At 58.4% G+C, this 18,016-nt stretch overlaps 2 protein-coding genes and 1 long non-coding RNA gene across 8 annotated transcripts; 1 reads left to right on the forward strand and 2 right to left on the reverse strand.

The window, feature by feature from the left end:
* Nucleotides 1–137: 137 nt before the first annotated feature.
* On the reverse strand, nucleotides 138–6,038 carry LYL1 (LYL1 basic helix-loop-helix family member). 3 transcript variants are annotated; one of them, XM_042978322.1, is made up of 5 exons: nucleotides 5,324–6,038; nucleotides 3,964–4,316; nucleotides 3,781–3,872; nucleotides 2,499–2,905; nucleotides 138–439 (listed from the first exon to the last, which is right to left on the reverse strand). In XM_042978322.1, exons 2-5 carry the CDS (start codon nucleotides 4,293–4,295, stop codon nucleotides 410–412), a joined length of 861 nt encoding a protein of 286 aa, XP_042834256.1. In that variant the 5' UTR covers nucleotides 4,296–4,316; nucleotides 5,324–6,038; the 3' UTR covers nucleotides 138–409. The 3 variants fall into 3 exon arrangements, with proteins under 3 accessions (XP_042834256.1, XP_042834258.1, XP_042834259.1); XM_042978324.1 differs by lacking the exon at nucleotides 5,324–6,038 and adding an exon at nucleotides 4,629–5,040; XM_042978325.1 differs by lacking the exon at nucleotides 138–439 and having other exon boundaries at nucleotides 1,834–2,905; nucleotides 5,324–6,036.
* On the forward strand, nucleotides 5,772–7,904 carry LOC122236594. The gene is made up of 3 exons (XR_006214682.1): nucleotides 5,772–5,862; nucleotides 6,077–7,530; nucleotides 7,825–7,904. It is a non-coding gene; the product is annotated as an uncharacterized LOC122236594 (long non-coding RNA).
* Nucleotides 7,459–17,956, reverse strand: TRMT1 (tRNA methyltransferase 1). 4 transcript variants are annotated; one of them, XM_042978315.1, is made up of 17 exons: nucleotides 17,870–17,956; nucleotides 17,361–17,564; nucleotides 17,213–17,268; nucleotides 16,817–16,959; nucleotides 16,465–16,652; nucleotides 11,546–11,661; nucleotides 11,355–11,467; nucleotides 10,424–10,572; nucleotides 10,178–10,264; nucleotides 10,028–10,097; nucleotides 9,773–9,907; nucleotides 9,596–9,681; nucleotides 9,157–9,265; nucleotides 8,994–9,070; nucleotides 8,011–8,130; nucleotides 7,806–7,935; nucleotides 7,459–7,632 (listed from the first exon to the last, which is right to left on the reverse strand). In XM_042978315.1, exons 2-17 carry the CDS (start codon nucleotides 17,543–17,545, stop codon nucleotides 7,483–7,485), a joined length of 1,914 nt encoding a protein of 637 aa, XP_042834249.1. In that variant the 5' UTR covers nucleotides 17,546–17,564; nucleotides 17,870–17,956; the 3' UTR covers nucleotides 7,459–7,482. The 4 variants fall into 4 exon arrangements, with proteins under 4 accessions (XP_042834249.1, XP_042834248.1, XP_042834250.1 ...); XM_042978314.1 differs by having other exon boundaries at nucleotides 17,361–17,645; nucleotides 17,870–17,955; XM_042978316.1 differs by lacking the exon at nucleotides 9,773–9,907 and having other exon boundaries at nucleotides 17,361–17,645; nucleotides 17,870–17,955.
* Nucleotides 17,957–18,016: the final 60 nt, after the last annotated feature.

Here is an 18,016-nt window from a genome sequence, read left to right on the forward strand (position 1 = left end):
GGGCGACAGGAGATGTGGGGACGTGTTAGAAGAGAAAAAAACCCACAAAAAATATATATGGGGGAAATGAACTTTTTTTTTTTTTTCATTGAACCAAGTGCAATGCATCAGAGAGTTTTCCTATCTTTGTATGTTAAGAGATTGTTAAGAAAAATTCTATTTTTGTTGTAATGTCCTCGCGGCTCTGGGGACGCTAAAAGAACTGGGCCCGCCCCGCCCTGCGCGGGGATAACGAAAGCTGAGTGTTTTTTTCCTTTTTTTTTTTTTTTTTGTTCGTTTTAAGTTTTTTTTTTTTTAATTTTTTTTTTTTAAGTCGTTTTCCTGCGTTGACGAGGATGATCTGGGGTTTTTATTTGTTTCGTCGTTCGTTCTCGGTTTCGGTGGGAGGGCTGAAGGAAACGTTCACATTTTAGAGTTTAAAAAAAAAAACACCTCGACACTAAAAAAAAAAAAAAAAAAACAAGATCAAAAAGGAAAAGGACGAGAGAAAATTATTTTTAAGATAATTCAACATAAAAACCCTGGTGCTTCTTACATTATAAAGTACGTTTTAAAAAAAAAACCCACAAACTATTATACATAAGTTTATGAATCAATTAAATATCCTGCACTTGTTAGGAACACGCATATCCCTTCTTTGTTGAGTTTAACGGAACGGGACAGCGGCATACGCCCGGCGGCTGGGCTGCTCTGGTCGCGGGTCTCCCCGGGCGCCCCCTCCCCAGGGCCCAGCGCCCCCCTCCTCGCCCCATCCCCGTCCGGGCACGGGGGCGCGGCGGGGGGGTCCCCAGCCCCTCCCCCGCAGAGGTCAATGCCAACGAACAAACGTCCCCTCCCTCCCTCTCCCTCTCCCTCTCCCTCTCCGCCCCGAGCGCCCTTCTTTGAGCCAGACGCCAACTTGACCCTCACCAGCATTATCAGGAGCGCGCTCAGCAAGTTGGTAGTTACCCTCCCTTTTCCCCGGCGCCCCCAACTCAACATCATTCCTCCCACCCCTACCCCTAGCCCCGTCACCCACCGGGGAGCACGAGGAAGGCTCGAAGCTCCAGGACAGGACCAGCCAAGCTGACAGGTCGATTCGCCCAGGCCCGCGCCCGCACGCACGCACGCACACGGCCCCGCACACAGCCCCACCCCACCCTGCAACCAGCCCCGTCGACTGCCTTACACACCCGCCCCCGCGCTGGCCGGCCGACCTAGTGCCTTGTTCTCACCCCCGTGCTGGCGGAGCGGACGCCGCGCTCTGGGTCCCAGAGGGGCCGGGTGGCTCAGACGACCCACCATTTCCTCACCCCGACCGTGCTGAACGGACCCCCCCCCCCCCACATGAGAGAAAATAAAGGAGCAATAAAGTCACGAGAAATTTCGTCCCCCAATCGAGAGCCCGAGGGGCACCCCAGCCCCGCCTCTGCTCCCCCCCACCCCCCCCACCCTCGGGGCGCCCCCCTCCCCCCCAAGCCAGCCTGGGCCAGCCCCGCTTCGGCCCCTCCCGGGAGATCCGTGCGCCCGACCAGCACCAGCATCGCGGACCGCAAAGGCCGCCCGTCCCGTCAAACAAGTTTCTTCTTAGGCTAAGAAACGCAGTATATACGAGTATCTCTATATATAGTACTAATGGATTTGGTGTGCTTCCCCCTTAGCGTCCCCCGTCCCTCCGCTCCTCTTCCTTCAGCCTGGTCTCCCCCTCTCTCTGCCCTCCACCCCCGTCTCTGCACTGAGATACATAAGAAACAAGGGTAGTTTACTGTCTGTTTTGTTTTCTGGGTTTTCAGTGTCCTAGCGGAATGCAAGTAGGCAGCCAGCCCGTCTGTTCCCTCTCTGCCCCGCCCCGCCCCGCCCCGCCCCGCCCCCGTCACTGCGCTTCTGTTACACCATCTTTGCCTGACTCTCTCCGGCTTCTCCATTGAATGGCTAATGTGTATGTGAAATAAAGAAATAAAGAAAAACAAAAGTAAGAGCGCCCGAGCCTTTGCTAACGCCGTCGTGTGGGACCGGTTCGGGATCGGTGGGGGGTGGGTCCCGGCGTCCATTCTGCGCCTCCCTCGGCGCACCTGGCGCGCCGCAGACGCGGTCCAGGAGCGCGTATCCGTGAGTCTCCAGGAGGGGGCGCCGGCGAGAAGGGCAAAGCCCAGCCCCCTACCCCGTCCCTCCCCACCTCTCTCGGTGACCCCAGCCCCGGAAAAAAAGGCACCACTTTAGTCCGATGACCTGTCTGCCATGTTGGTTCCCGGACCTCGTCCCCCGGAGGAAGACGCGGGAAAGGTCATTTCCAGCGGGCGGTGGGTGGTAAAAAGGCCTACAGGGCCCCCCGCGGGCGACAGTCGCCCCTCCAGATCCCCGGGCCCTATTCCCCCGTTGGGAACGTCCTCACTGGTCCCTCTTCCGGGGAGTTCGCTCCCGAGCAGGCGCAGAGCATCGGCCGCCCCTTTCTCGACCGCCCCGGGCTGAGTTCCCGGTGCCCCTCGGCTCCGAGGCCACGCCCGCGGAGGTCACCGCACCTCAGGGCTCACGGCCGCTCGTTCCGTCTTGATGGGCCGGGCCGCCCCGTCGGGGCTGCCGTCGGGGCCGGCCGGGGGCGCGGGCTGCGAGCGCATCACTGATTCGGCCCTGCGACACGGCCCGCGGCGGGCGCTGTCGTTCGGGCCTCGGTGCGCTGGCCGTCTGCGGGGCCCGGGCGGGGCGGGGCCTGCGGCCAGAGCGGCCGCCTGGTCGCGCAGCAGCCGCACCAGGAAGCCGATGTATTTCATGGCCAGGCGGAGCACCTCGTTCTTGCTCAGCTTCCGGTCGGGCGGGTGCGTTGGCAGCAGCTTCCTGAGCTCTGCGAAGGCGCCGTTCACGTTCTGCTGCCGCCAGCGCTCCCGGCTGTTGGTGAACACACGCCGGGCCACCTTCTGGGGCTGGTGCCCTGGGGAACACGAGGGGCAGGTTTGGCGCGGAGGCCCAGGGGGCGCCCCCTGGGGCCCTCACTTCAGCGCCCAGAATCTCCGAGGGGACTTCCACACAGGCGGCGGGCTGGGGCTTTTTCCACGCAAGGGCTCCACAAGTAGGATCCATGGGTCGCTCCCCTGCTGGGTAGCCGCCCCTCTCCCACCCTACTCACCCCAGCGGCCTAGACAAGGACCGTCACCGGCCCAGGTTGCAGGCAGCCGAAGCCTTCCGAACCCGACTGTCCACACTTCTATGTCAGTGGCCGAGACTCCCTAGGGAAATGTTTCCTGTGGCTGTCAGTCTGGAGAGCTGTCCTTGCGGTCCCCATTCTGAGTGTGGCCCTGCACGTGGCTGGATGTGCACACGGGTCTGAGAGGTTCTCTGGGTGTGAACGTGGGCCTGCGCGACTCGGGTGGCTGGCTGAACTCCTGGGATATCTAAATGGCTGTGGTTGCCTATGATCGTTGCCGGGTGCTTGTGGTCGTGTGGCTGTGGTTCTGTGGCTGACTCTTGTGGGGCCATGGTCCTGAGTGGCTGTGGTTGTGTGGCTGTCTCTGCTGTGGTGGTCGTCCTGTGGCTGTTCCCTGCGTGGCCGTGCATTCGCCTGGAGCTGTCATTTCGCGGCCCCCATGCCACGCGGTACGTTTTGCCATGACTCTCCGTGGCTTGTTGGGTGGCTGTGGTCGTGTGGGACTGGCCCCGGGCCTGTGGTTTTTGCACAGGAGTGTAACCTGAGCACTGAGCCCCCGTGTGGGCTATCCTGTGTGTGCCTGGGCGCGCCTGCAACAGCTCTCCCCGTGGAAGACGCGAGCCCCCGCAGGGATGGCGACACACACACGAACCCGCACTCACCCTCGGCCAGCTCCAGCTCGCAGTGGCTAGGTCTCCGCTTCAGCCGGCTGCTGGGGAAGATGCCAAAAGGTCCTGCCGGCCCAATGTAGAGGCTGTAAGGGGTCGTGGGTCACTAACGCCTTGTGGGCAAGGACCCTGGCCCCGAATTCCCCCCAGGTCCCAGCCCCCCCCCCTGCCACTGACCTGTTGAGAAAGGGGTGAGGGTGGTAATGCAGGGCCAGGGGGGGCGGGACAGTTCCCAGGGTAGAGAGTTGCAGCAGCGGGGGCCGCAGGGTGCTCAGCTCCGTGGTGGCCACGGTTGCCCCGGGAGGCCTGGTGTGGCCCAGGCTGATCACTGGCACGCCAGGGGGCAGCCTGGGGGGTGAGGAGCCTCGGTGGCCAACCTCCTTCACCTTTGGGGGCCCAGGTGAGGCAGGCTTGGGGGGCGGAGCGGGCGCTGGGCTGGGGGCACACACCACTTCCGCCTTCTCAGTCATGGTGGGGCCCACCTCTGTCTGGGCCTGGGGAGGGCACATGGACCCCGAAGGGGTGCTCACCTGCGGGAGACAAGGAAGCCAGTGGGGAGGGAAGAATCAGATGCCACGCACATCCCTCAGCCCAGCAGAGCCCTCAAATGAGAGGGAAAAGGTGGGGGTGGGGGTGGGGGCGGGGGTTCGGTGGGCAAAAGCAGGCGGGCTCCGAAACCACCAGGACACGGGAGGGGACCTGACGCGAGGGCAGGAGGTACCCAGTGACCCCCTGGGCAGCGCTGAGCTGGGCAGTGCTCTCTCTGAGCTGTTTGTGACCCACGAGGGCCTCAGCTGCCCAGCTCCTGAGCAAATTTCCCTTATTCCAGAATCCCTCCTCACCTGGAGGCGGGAGCGAGGGGCGAGGCCAGGAACCCATGACGGATCCTGCGGCCCCCAGGATGACCCCGTAACCTTCAGATCTGATCCCAAGACCCCTCACCGGTAGCGTGTGATCTTAGAATCCCTCTGTAATTGACTCTGGCCCTTCGCCGATTCCCCCCACCCCTCCCCCAGCTGACCATGTGGCCCTCAGCTATGACCCCGAGAGGCTCTTCCCAACGCCTCCCTGTCACACCCTGAAAGTCCTCTCTAATCGCTCCGTTGACGCCCGCCCCCACTGAAAATGTCCCCCTTACTAACCCTGTAACCCCACTGCTGACATGATGATAAAAAATGCTGACCCAGGATCCCAAACACGGACTCCACTGCCCAGTAGACAGGGTCATGTCCCAATCCTTCTCTGGCCCTATCAGCAGCCTCCCCCACCCTCCCCACCCCATCAGCATCCACTCCTCTGCAACCTGCGTAGCCGTCCCTGTTCACTCTTGGCCCCACGGCTTGGAGTGTCCCAGCAACTTCTGGGACTCCTGGCCCCTCTGTCCTGTCTTCCCTACCTAGGCCCTGGGCTCTCACTTAGTGAGCATCCCCCCCCCCCCCCCCCCCCCCCCCGTTGAATGAATGAATGAAGGATGGATGGAATGAATGAATACAGGCGGTCCTGGGATACCCCACCTTCAGGCGGACTCCGCTCTTACCCCGGCGCTGGTCCTGCTGCCTGGTGAGAGCCCCGGCTCTGTCCCGCAGGGCCAGGATGCGGGTTCGGCTGCAGGCCAGGCTCCGTGGCCCTGATCCGGTCCGGCCTCTGCGCTCTGGGCCGCTGGGAGCTTGCCGCCCCCTCCCGGCAGCGACGTCGGGCCGCGCCTCTTCCCGGGCTCGCTAGGGCCCCGGCGACGGCGGCGTGGATCCCTCGAGGGAAAGTGAGCTGCTCCTGGCCGGCCCGCCCTCTCCCCGCCCCCGGCGGCCCAGTTTCCTCCCTCTCACCCCCGGGCCGCGCCGGAGGATGCCGGGCCGGCACAGATAAGGCCCTGGCCGACTGGCCGCGCCTGATAAGGAGCCGGGCTGACCCCGGAGGAAACCGGCGGGCGGGGAGCTCCGAGCCGGGGCCTCACGGCCCCGCCCCCGGCCGGCGACGGACAGGGCCGTCACCCCTCAGGGCCTCACCTTACGTCCTCCCAGGCACTGGAGTGGCCCAGGGTCTCTGAGGACCCCGACCCAGCGCGCCGCTGGGAGTGAGGTACCCGGATGCACGCAGAGGGGGAAACTGAGGCAGGGAAGCAGCAGCCTCCAGTATCGCGCTTGGGTTTCGCCTCCGGCTTTGAACACCCCCTGCTCAAGTGTCCGCGCTGATGGGGGTGGAGGAGAGCCCTTTCCGGCAGTCTGCGGCCTCGTGACCCAGGGCCCCCTCCTGCTCCTCCTCTCCTCACCCTGCTTTGTTCCTCTTTTTACAGACCGCCTGCCGGGCTTCGCGCCACCCCCACCCGGGACTGGGGCACTGGAGGGAAGGCAGTTCTGACAGTCTGCCCTCGAGTGTCCTGCCTGGCCCAAGTGTCCTGGGCCCCCAGGCCTGCTCTCCACACCACCTTTTCAGGCCCAGGAGGGTGAGAGGAAGCACCATGGCTGGGAGGGACTTCCTAGGGAGCCGGGGCTGGCAGAACGTTACAATAGGTGCCCCCAGCCCGCCCTGTGGCCACGTGGATCCTCTAGGCCACCGGGTCACACAGCCCCAACTTGATGGTCTCTGGCCCTCCTCCCACATCACAGGCCGCTTTGAGGACGGTGATAAAGAGGCGTTGGGCAAGCATCTTGCAGTGGTGGGGGTGCTCAGCACCCGGCTGGAGCCTGCTAGAAAGGCGAAAGGCAGGGCCCTGGGAATAGCTAGGGAGCAGGGACAATACTTTTCTCCAGGGCCCCCTCACCCGCGTCCATCACACTTTGCCTCCAGTGTATCTGGGGGCCTGCAGGAGCCGCCCAGCACGGATACTACCACCACCCTCCCAGGAGTCTGGTGAAGCCCCGAGCCAGCCGGCCTCCAACCATCCCACTGCCCCAGGGAAGCCCGAGGTCAGCTCTGAGCCCCCAAGTTAACGGATCACCCCAACAAACTAGGTTCCTTTTACAGGCGGGGAGGAAGCCAAGGGAAAGGTGTTTGCGGGGGGGCCCCACGGCTACCACGTGGGGGTGGGGATTCTGCCCTAAGCCTCTCCGTTAACGCTGCTAACCCTCCGTCCCGGAGGGGAGGGGAAGCGGCAGGCCGGCTAGTGCCTCAGTGTGCTCGCCCGAGGGGCCGCGGAGCAGGAAGCACCTGGCCTGGAGCGGATGCACAAGGCGCCTGGTTCCGGTCCGGCTTCCGCCACCGCGGCCCTGTGGGGAGCTCGGCCAGAGAAACCGGGCGGCGACGCGAGGCAGGGTAGGGGCTGGGTGACTGGAGGGCCCGCCTGTGTCTGGGTGCGCGCCAACCAGGGGGGCGGAGGCCCCACGAACGCGAGCGCACGGCTGCCGCCCCGTGGCCGGCTCGGGAACTGCAGGCGCCAGGAAAGGGGCGGGGGGCTGAGCGCCTCGTGCTGCGAGACAGACCATCCCGCTGGCCTACGGTCAGCTCCCACACCCCCATACAGACAGAACACTCCAGATGGCAATACTGACAGCACTTCGGTCGGGCAGGGACAAACAAACCTCCAGATGCGTAGCGCTTCCCCAGGGAGTGAAACAAAAAAAGATGCACAGAGGAACGCAGGCTCCAGACACGAAGCTGGAGAGACAGACAGAGCCCCTAAGGCAGATGGACAGACAGACCCGCAGGCAGCCTCCCGACCCAGACGAATGGCAGTCGGAAAGGTGACATATCTTTATTGGCTCAGTCTACACCCGGACCAGCGGCAACGCCAGACCCAGGCGGGTTCTGGTAAGAGGTCTTGGGATGGTCAGGGGAGGCGGCTGCAGCGGTGTCCTCGGGTGCTGGGGGGCTGTGGGAGTAGCAGCACTGGTCCCCGCGTTGACAGGTGCCCTGGTGGGAGAACGGTGGGTGTGAACCCTGGCTCAGTGCTCAGCAGCCTCTGCTGGGTCCCTTTCCTAGACGGGGAGCTCGCTCGCACGCCCTGCCCGCCCCGGTTCTCCCAGCCCTGCTGCAGGGAGGGCGATCCCTGGGTGCTGCTGTGTGGGGTGGTGGGGGTGCCTCACCTCCTTGAATCTTTTACAGGGAAAGGTCTTGAGCCGGGCAGCCCGCTGGACCGGGTCCTCAGCTGGCTCCTTTCTCTTATTCTGGTGCAGCCTGCGTCTCTCCTCCATAGCTTCACCTGCGGCCTTGCCCCTGTGCAGGCAGAGGAGTAGCTGGGACCCCATCCTGCCCCGGACAGGCCCCACCGCCACCCGCGCTCTCACTCACCCTGGCCGGGCACGGGGCCGGGGGCCCCAGTTGGCCTCAGGATTAGCCTGGAAACGCTTGAGTCCTCGCTGGCGGGAGCTGGGGTTGGCGTCATCCCGGACGGCGAAGTTGGCCTGCAGCCTGGGGACGTGGGAGTGGGGGCTGAGGGGCAGGTGCCCTGCAGGTGCGCACGGACCACCTGCCAAGCCCCGTGCAGCTCCACGTGCCTTGGGAAGGCCGTGTCCGCCCGGGTCGGGATTCTCATCCAGTTAATGAACGTGTATCCAGTGCCTACCGCGAGCCTAAGATCTGCCATTGGTAAGGCCGACGTTCCAGTGCGGGAGACGATGGGACAGATCAGAGGTGAGTGAAGTGTATCGTGTTAGGGCACGGATGAGAGTTTTGAGAAAAACAGAGCAGGACAAAGGGAATGGGGAGGCGGGGGAAGGGGCGCAGGACAGGACAGAGCGGTCAGAGACACCTGCAGGAGGGAGGGAAGAGCCTTCAGGGGACCCGGGATGGGCACTTCAGGCACAGAGAACAGCCCTTATAAAGGCCGTAAGGGGGCGCTGCGGTCTGGGGAGTGTGAGTGCGGAGGCCCAGTAGGGAGGGAGGGAGGGAGAGTGGGGATGAAGGGGGAGGGAGGGGACAGGGAGATGGCGCACAGCTTGCAGGCAGAACTTGGGTTTCTAGTGAGTGAGGTGGGAGCCACAGAGGGTTCTAAACAGAGGGTGGACAGGTCTGACTCCGGTCCTCACCGATGTACTGTGGCTGCTGTGGGGAGAGGCTGGGGGCCGGAGGCGGGGGGGGGGGGGAAGCCAGCAGCACTGCTCCAGCTGGGCAGTGATGGGGCCAGACCAGGGCAGGGGCAGAAGGGGAGGGGAAGCGGGAAGATTTTGGATCTCACTTGAATGAGCATGTGTCTGCGGAGGGAAGGATCTGCGTTGTCCCCTGCCCACACGTGAGCCCCCCACGCCCGCGGGCAGCCACACCAGTGCCCGTACCTGGGCTCCACGCTGAGAATACGGAACGCAGGGCTGGCCTCTGACAGCCTTTCCCGCTTCACCGGACACTCCTTTTCCTGGGAGGTAAAGTTCAAAGGTCAGGGGACGCTGGGCCTGACCATGTCCCGCCCTCGCACCCCCATCTGGTCAGGCCAGCCCTCACCCAGCAGCGCATGATGTCCCAGAGGGCTGAGGACGGGGCGTCCGTCTTCACGGCATTCTTACAGGCGTGGGAGAGTGAGACCCGGAAGCCGGCATGGAGGAGGGCTGACCTGGGGACCAAGAGGGGCCGTGGGTGGGGGGGCGGGGGGCCGGACCCCAAAGCCAGTGCTGATCCGTGCGGGTGTGACGCAGCTGAACGTCTCACGGTGACTACGCGGCCCCGGGGAATGCCAGTGATCGTGATGGCGAGACCATCTCCCTCCCCAAGGCTCAAGGCCTCCGCGCTCTCTTCTAAGCACCTGCGCAGAGGCCTGTTGGGAAGCTGTTTTACCCAAGACTCTGGCCTTGAGGGGGGCCGGCCTTGCCCCAGGGCCCCCGGAGGGCCCCCGGAGGGCGGGCGAAGGGCGCAGACTCCTTCCCGCCCGGGACTGGGCACTCACCGCAGCTGCAGGAGGCTGGGCGTGCTGCAGCGGATGGTGCTGCTCAGCTGGTCCAGCGTGTAGTAGAGAGGCACGTCCGGGAGCTCCTGCCGGTGGGGACAGGACGGGCGCGGGGTGGGTGGGGGAAGGATGGCTGGGCACGGGCGGGGCCCCCTCCCCGTCACCCCGGGCCCCCACCTCGGTGATGACGCTCAGGACCCCTCGGATTCGCTCCGAGGTGTGGAAGCGGCCGGGATTGGTGCTCACAGCCTGCAGCACGCGCCCCACGAAGTCCAGGTCGTGGATGGGCTCCGCCCACAGGGGACCGCCAAGCTACAGACACGTGGCGGGGGTTGGGGCGGGGGGGGGGGGGGGGGGGGGGGGGGGCGAAGGGCCAGGTGGCGAGAGAGCCGGAACCCCAGCGTCCCCCTGGTTTCCCCGGCCCTGCCTCACCTGGTGTCGCTGCCCACAGTGCTCACACTCAGGGCCGATCGGGGGACCACAGGCCGCAGAGAACTTGACCCTGCGGAGAGAGGGGTGGTTAGGAGGCGGCGACCCTAGGCCGCCTCCTTCACCTTCCTCCCCCGGCTCACCCGTGCTCACCGGCCGCCAGAGGCTCCGGACGCTTTGCCAAGGCGCTGGAGGTGAAAGGTCCCGCAGCCCACACACTGGAACACCAGTGCCTGCTTGCTGGGGGGGCGGGGGGGGGGGGGGGCAGGGCTCATAAGCTCCCCAGCCTGACCGCCGCACCCCAGCTCCTCCCCGTTAGGAGTCCCGTTTCCTCCCGTGCCCCAAAGGGCCCTGTTGCCCCCCTCTGTTCGTTGCCTCCCTTGCTTGCCCCAGACTAACCTGGCTGAGGCCTTGACTTTGGCCTGGCCGGTGAAGACGCGGACAAAAACTCTCACGTAGAAGTCAGCGCTGACGCTGAGCAGTGGCACCACAAAGCGCTGGTAGCAGTTGGCTCGGAGGTCCAGGCTGTGCAGGACGATCCTCAGGGCCTGAGGGTGGGAGGCGGGCATCAGCCAGCAGCCCTGCCTCCACGGACGCCTCCCAGCTACCCTGGGGCCACACCAGGTGCTCATAAGCACAGGCTCAGGGGCGGCTCCCCGGTGTTGCAAGCCCAGGCCCAAGCGTCCTGGCCGTGTGACCCCTGCCAAGTGAATGCCTCAGTTCCCCCATCGACGGAATCACAACAGCCTATGTCTCTTTATGGGCCTCCTGGGGGTGCTACGTGGTTACGGAGCGCACAGGCCCGCCATCCAGGGCAGCACCATCCGCGTGCCCCGCGCTATGCGATGGGCTCCAAGGACCTGTGTTCCGGTTTTCCAGACTGACCTGGTGACAGGGCCCTTACGGAACAAAGCCAAGCCATCCTCCTTTCCGGCTCCCGCCCTCTCGAATCCCCACGGCAATTCACCGTCGTGCGCGTTTCACAGAGGCCAAAAGCGAGGCCCAGAAGGGTGAAATGAATCACCCAAAGGCGCCAGCAAAGCTAGGATTTGAACCCAAAGCCAAACCCACTCCTGGAAACCGTCTTAAATAACAATTTTGAACAAGTTGTTAAAACCGAGGGTACTAGGAAAAATAATGTGGCCACTGGCTCCTGCCCTGGGCAAAACCGCAGCCGTCCGAGTGACCAGAACTGGAAGTGCGGGCTCTAGAACTATTCTGGCTATAGACCTGCTTGTCTTTGACATCTTGGGACGGATCTGGCCCCTGCTGCCTGGAGGAAGTGAAGCAAGTCTGCGGGGTGGGAAGGGGTGGGGGGAGGGCGGCTCACCATCTCATGGCAGGCCCGGCTCTTGAGGGCCATGGCCCCATACTTGCTGTAACAGGTCTCCCCGCTGTTCCCCGCCAGCACTGCCATGTCGGTGCAGGTGACGCACAGCAGACCTGCAAGGAAGGCCTGAGCAGTGAGGATCCTCCGGAAACCCCGAGCCCTGCTCTGTGCCCAGGTCAGTGTGGCCTCACCTCCTTCACTCACTGCCTGCACCGCTGCATCCAAGAAGGGGGCGGGGCTGCCATACGGGTCCAGGTCGATGACGTCAAACCGCTCCGATGCCCTCTGGTGCTGGTACATCAGCATCCTGGGAGCGAGAAGGCCCCGGTCCTCAGCCCCCTGCATTAGGGACCTGCTCTGTCCCCTACACGTGTCCTCTCATTGGGTGTGATGGTTTCGGCCTGCATTTGGAGGCCAGCTGGCTAGGTTGGGACCCTGGCCTGGCCATGTGCTAACCAACCATGTGACTTTTCTTCCTTGGGCCTCAGTGTACTCGTGTCTAACAACAGGAATAATAAACAGCCAATGGTGATGTGACATACATATGCCTGACAACTGTTTCAAGCCGTTTATAGATTAACTCATTTAATCAAATAACCTTCCAGGCAAATCTACGAATTTGGAATCATTATCATTTCCTTTGTAGGTGAGGAAATGCAAATGCTGTCTTCTCCAAGTTGCCAACCCTAACTGTTATTTAAAATTGCAACCTGGGGCGCCTGGGTGGCTCAGTGGGTTGACCATCCGACTCTTGATTTTGGCTCAGGTCTCGATCTCACAGTCCATGAGTTCGAGCCCCGAATCGGGCTCTGCTTGGGATTCTCTCTCTCCCTGTCTCTCTCTGCCCCTCCCCCGCTCATGCTCTGTCTCCGTCTCTCTCTCAAAAATAAACATTGAAAAACACTTTTAATAAAAAATAAAATGAAATGAAATGAAATAAAATAAAATAAATAAAATTACAACCCATCCACCACCTTCCTCCATCCCCTCCAACCTCCAGTTTTTTCCCAGAGCACTTTTCACCTTTTACTTTTCTTTTACTTTTCTTTTTACTTTTTCACCACTTTTACTATAGTTTGCTCATTGATCTGGCTGTCACTGTCTTTGTTTCCTATCAGATTCTAATACAGTCCAGAAAACAAATACTTTTTCTTTATTTGTGCTCTGTAAAAAGTCAGTAAATATTTTAGGCTTTGTGGGCCACAAATGGTGCCCCCTTTTTTTTTTTTTTTTAAACCCTTTAAAAATGCAAAAAACATGGGATGCCTGCCTCAGCCGGTTGAGGGTCCAACTCTTGATTTCGGCTCAGGTCATGATCCCAAGGTCGTGGGATGGAACCCCCACACTGGGCTCTGTGCTGAGCAGGCAGCCTGTTTGGGATTCTCTCTCTCCCTCTGCCCCTCTCCCCACTCTCCAGCAAGTGCGAGCGCTCTCTCAAGAAAAGAACAGAAAATGCAAAAAACATTCTTAGCTGGTGGGCCAAAAACAACAACAACCCAGGCTCTGGCCTCCCAGGGGGCCTCCCAGGCTGCTGTTTGCTGGACCCCAGCATTAGAATGTGAATGCCCCAAGGTCAGGGATCTTGCCTATTTTGTTTACTGATGCCTGGCACATTGTGGATACTGGCTTTGTGCTGGCTCATTTGAATGAATAAAAGTACCAGAAGTTGAGAAGTTAAGTCTACAATGGAAACCATAGCAAAACAATCAATGTGATTCATCACATCAATAAAAGAAAGGACAAGAACCACGTGATCCTCTCAATAGATGCAGAGAAAGCATTTGACAAAATACAGGACCCTTTCTTGATAAAAACCCTCAAGAAAGTAGGGATAGAAGGATCATACGTCGAGATCATAAAAGCCATGTATGAAAGACCCACGGCTAGTATCATCCTCAGTGGGGAAAAACTGAGAGCTTTCCCCCTAAGGTCAGGACCACGACAGGGATGTCCACTCTCGCCACTGCTATTTAACATAGTATTGGAGGTCTTAGCCTCAGCAATCAGACAACACAAAGGAATAAAATGCATCCAAATCGGCAAGGAGAAGTCAAACTTTCATTCTTTGCAGGATGACATGATACTCTATATGGAACACGCAAAAGATTCCACAAAAAAGCTACTGGACTGATCCATGAATTCAGCAAAGTCGCAGGATATAAAATCAATGCACAGAAATCAGTTGCATTTCTATACACCAATAGTGAAGCAACAGAGAGAGAAATCAAGAATTGATCCCATTTACAACTGCACCAAAAACCACAGAGTATCTAGGAATGAACCTAACCAAAGAGGTGAAAAATCTATATGCTGAAAGCTAAAGAAAACTTATGAAAGAAACTGAAGACACAAAAAAATGGAAAAAGATTCCTTGCTCCTGGGTTGGAAGAACAAATGTTAAAATGTCGATACTCCCCAAAGGAATCTGCATATTCAATGCAATGCCTATCAAAATAACGCCAGCATTCTTCACAGAGCTAGAACAAAAAACCCTAAAATCTGTATGGAACGAGAAAAGACCCTGAATAGCCAAAGCAATCCTGAAAAAGAAAACCAAAGCAGGAGGCATCACAATCCCGGACTTCAAGCTGTATTACAAAGCTGTAATCATCAAGACAGTATGGCACTGGCTCAAAAACAGACACTCAGATCAACGGGACAGAATAGAGAACCCAGAAATGGACCCACAAACATATGGCCAACTAATCTTCGACAAAGCAGCAAAGAATATCCAAAGGAATAAAGACAGTCTCTTCAGTGAATAGTGCTGGGAAAACTGGACAGCAACAGGCAGAAAAATGAACCTGGACCACTTTCCTACACTATACACAAAAAGAAACTCAAAATGGATGAAACACCTAAATGTAAGTCAGGAAGCCATCAAAATCCTTGAGGAGAAAGCAGGCAAAAACCTCTCTGACCTCGGCCACAGCAACTTCTTACTCAACAGGTCTCCGGAGGCAAGGGAAACAAAAGCAAAAATGAACCATTGGGACCTCATCAAAATTAAAAGCCTCTGCACAGCGAAGGAATCAGCAAAACTAAAAGGCACCCAACAGAATGGGAGAGGACATTTGCAAACGACGTATCAGACAAAGGGTTAGTATCCAAAATCTAGAAAGAACTTATCAAACTCAACACCCAAAAAACAAATAATCCAGTGAAGAAATGGGCAAAACACATGAACAGACACTTTTCCAAAGAAGACATCCTGGCTAACAGACACATGAAGAAATGCTCAACATCACTCACCATCAGGGAAATACAAATCGAAACCCCAATGAGATACCACCTCACATCTGTCAGAACGGCTCACATTAACAACTCCGGCAACAACAGATGTTGAGGAGGATGCAGAGAAAGAGGCTCTCTTTTGCCCTGCTGGACGGAATGCAAACTGGTGCAGCCACTCTGGAAAACAGTATGGAGGTTCCTCAAAAAATTAAAAATAGAACTATCCTACGACCCAGCAATTGCACTACTAGGCATTTATCCACGGGATACAGGTGTGCTGTTTCAAAGGGGTACATGCACCCCCATGTTTATAGCAGTGCTACTGACAATAGCCAAAGTATGGAAAGAGCCCAAATGTCCGTGGATGGGTGAATGGATAAAGAAGATGTGGCATATACATATACATATACAAATACATACACATATATATATGTACATGTATATATGTGTGTGTATATATATATATATATATATATACACACACATATACACACACACACACACACACACACACACACAAAATAGTGTATTACTCGGCAATCAAGAATGAAATCTTACCATTTGCAACTACATGGTTGGAAGTAGAGGGTATTATGCTAAGCGAAATCGGTCAGCCAGAGAAAGACAAATCTATGACTTCACTCATATGAGGACTTTAAGATATAAAACAGATGAACAGAGGGGTAAGGAAGCAAAGATAATATAAAAACAAGGAGGGGGGACAAAACACAAGAGACTCTTAAATACAAGGAACAAACTGAGGGTGGCTGGAGGGGTTGTGGGGGGGGGGATGGGCTAAATGGGTAAGGGACATTAAAGAGGACACTTGTTGGGGGGCGCCTGGGTGGCTCAGTCAGTTAAGCGGCCGACTTCAGCTAGGGTCATGATCTCGCGGTCCGTGGGTTCGAGCCCCGCGTTGGGCTCTGTGCTGACAGCTCAGAGCCTGGAGCCTGTTTCAGATTCTGTGTCTCCCTCTCTCTGACCCTCCCCCGTTCATGCTCTGTCTCTCTCTGTCTCAAAAATAAATAAACGTTAAAAAAAAAAAGGAGGACACTTGTTGGGATGAGCACTGGGTGTTATACACACGGGATAAATCACAAAATCTATTCCTGCAAACATTATTGCACTATATGCTAACTAACTTGGATGTGAATTAAAAAATTAATTAATTAGGGGTGCCTGGGTGGCTCAGTCGGTTAAGTGTCCGACTTCAGCTCAGGTCATGATCTCGCACTCCGTGAGTTCAAGCCCCGCATCGGGCTCTGTGCTGACAGCTCAGAGCCTGGAGCCTGTTTAGGATTCTGTGTCTCCCTCTCTCTCTGACCCTCCCTTGTTCATGCTCTGACTCTCTCTGTCTCAAAAATAAATAAATGTTAAAAAAAAAAAAATTAAAAAAAAATTAATTAATTAAAAAAAATAAAAGTAAAATGGAAACCATAGGGGAATCTGGGTGGCTCAGCTGGTGGACCACTCAGTGACCTGTGACCAGCTTGGGCCATGGTCCTGGAGGTCATGGGATGGAGCCCTACTCCACCCTTAGCATGGAGCCTGTTTGAGATTCTCTCTCTCCTTCCCTCTGTCCCTCTCCCCTGCTCATGCACTGTTTCTAGAATAAGAAAATAAATACAAATGAAAATAAAATGGAAACCATAATGGGACTTATTTCTGGCTAAGCATCATCTCTCACTTAATCAACAGAGCAACTCCTGTAATACTAACATTCTCATTTTATAGACAAGAAAACGGGGGCTCAGAGAGGCTAAGGCACTCTCCCAAGGCCAAAGAGCAAGAATACGACGGACTTAGGACTTGAGCCCAGGCAGCCTTGCTCTGGCATGCACGTTCCAGCCATCAGGCTCGGCTGCCCCAAACCTACCTGGCATCGGCCTGCCTGGGATGTACCAGGTGGGCCACAGCGTTGAGCTGCACATTACGGCACATGAGATCCACGGCTCGGGCAGAGGCATCGTTGGCAACTACAGACTGGAGTCCAGGCACCTCTCGTGCAAAGCGAATGGAACGTAGGCCCGAGGCTGCCAGACCCTCTAGCACTCGAAGGCCTTCCTGTTGGAGTAATCGGGGAGCCCCACTCACGTGGATACCTCTGTCCTCTGCTGGGCCCCGAGGAGCCCCCACCACCCACTTCCTATAGCTCTCCGGCCTCAGGAGCCTTCCTTCCTCCGTTACTGGAGGACTCCGGGCCGCCACCTCCTCTGTCCAGGCCCCACCTCGCAGATCTCCCCAACGGCGGCCGTTCGAGGTTGGTCTCCCGGGGCCAGGTTTGCACCCTTTTTCAGTTCAGCCTTTTCCTCCTCTTGCTCTGACAAGTCCACGACCACCTTTTGCACGTCCTTCTCACCTGGCACCTTGACTGCAGCCACCCAGAAGCACAAGTCAGGGGTCTCAAAGCTCCCTCTGAGAGACCTCCCCCTATTCCTCCGTATACAGAAGATTCATGGGAGAAAAATCTTCCTCAAACCCCGTGGGGAAAGCCTGAAGAAAATGAACCCAGGGCCTGCAAGGTGCCTGGAGCCTTTTAGAACTTTAAGGGAAAGGGGGCGGGGCAGGGCAGGGAGAGAGCTCTGCGTGACCCCGGCCCACAGGGAGACTGGACCTCAACTCACTCTGGATTCCTTTGGCCCCAAGCTGAATGCGAGCAAACTCGGTGATCACGGCACATCTGCGGGAGAGACGGGGGGTTGGTTAGCTCACACTCCCTCAACCTTGCAGATGCACTGCCCTCTGCCAAGCTGACCCCACACCCCTGCTCACGTCAGGTCCCGGTTGAACTCTTGCACCGGGTTGTAGAAGACTTCGTTGGCGCTGGGGAAGGCTATCTTGGCGGCCCCCTCGGTGACCGTCGTCTCCTGAGCCTCGGATGCTCGCTCTTCTCCGCAGGGCTCGGTGCCGTTCTCCATGCCGGCTGGATTCGGCGGCCCTTGCGGCTGCCCCTCCATAAACCCGGCTCTACAGAGACTGCGCGTGGAGCGGAGAGTTAGACTCAGCCACAGACCGATTCTCGCACGGGGCATCCGCGGGAGCCTCTCCCTGCCAAGCCTGGTTTGGGGGGGCGGGGGAGGGCACAGGAAGAGCATCAGGGAGCTGCGTCCCCGGGCCAGGTGGCCTATACATCAGTAAAGATTAAGACCCTGCGGCCTCGGTAAGCTGACACTACACCCCATCTTCGGAGTACCGGCCCCTGAGAAGCCAGAGGCCAGAAGCCCTCTAGCGGGCCCGACACTGGCCTGGATCCCTCCCCGCGTCGCCCACGTCCTTCTCACCTTCGCGCCCCGCGCCCAGGACAGTATTAGCCTGGATGCACGTTTCCCGGATTAGGACCTGGGCGTCGCCATGTTGGCACAGTGGGAGGGCAGGTCACATGATAGAATTTAGCCAGTCAGTGATGCTACCTACAGTGGGTGGCCGGG

Source organism: Panthera tigris, chromosome A2 (genome assembly GCF_018350195.1).
Source record: "Panthera tigris isolate Pti1 chromosome A2, P.tigris_Pti1_mat1.1, whole genome shotgun sequence".
NCBI lineage: Eukaryota > Metazoa > Chordata > Mammalia > Carnivora > Felidae > Panthera > Panthera tigris.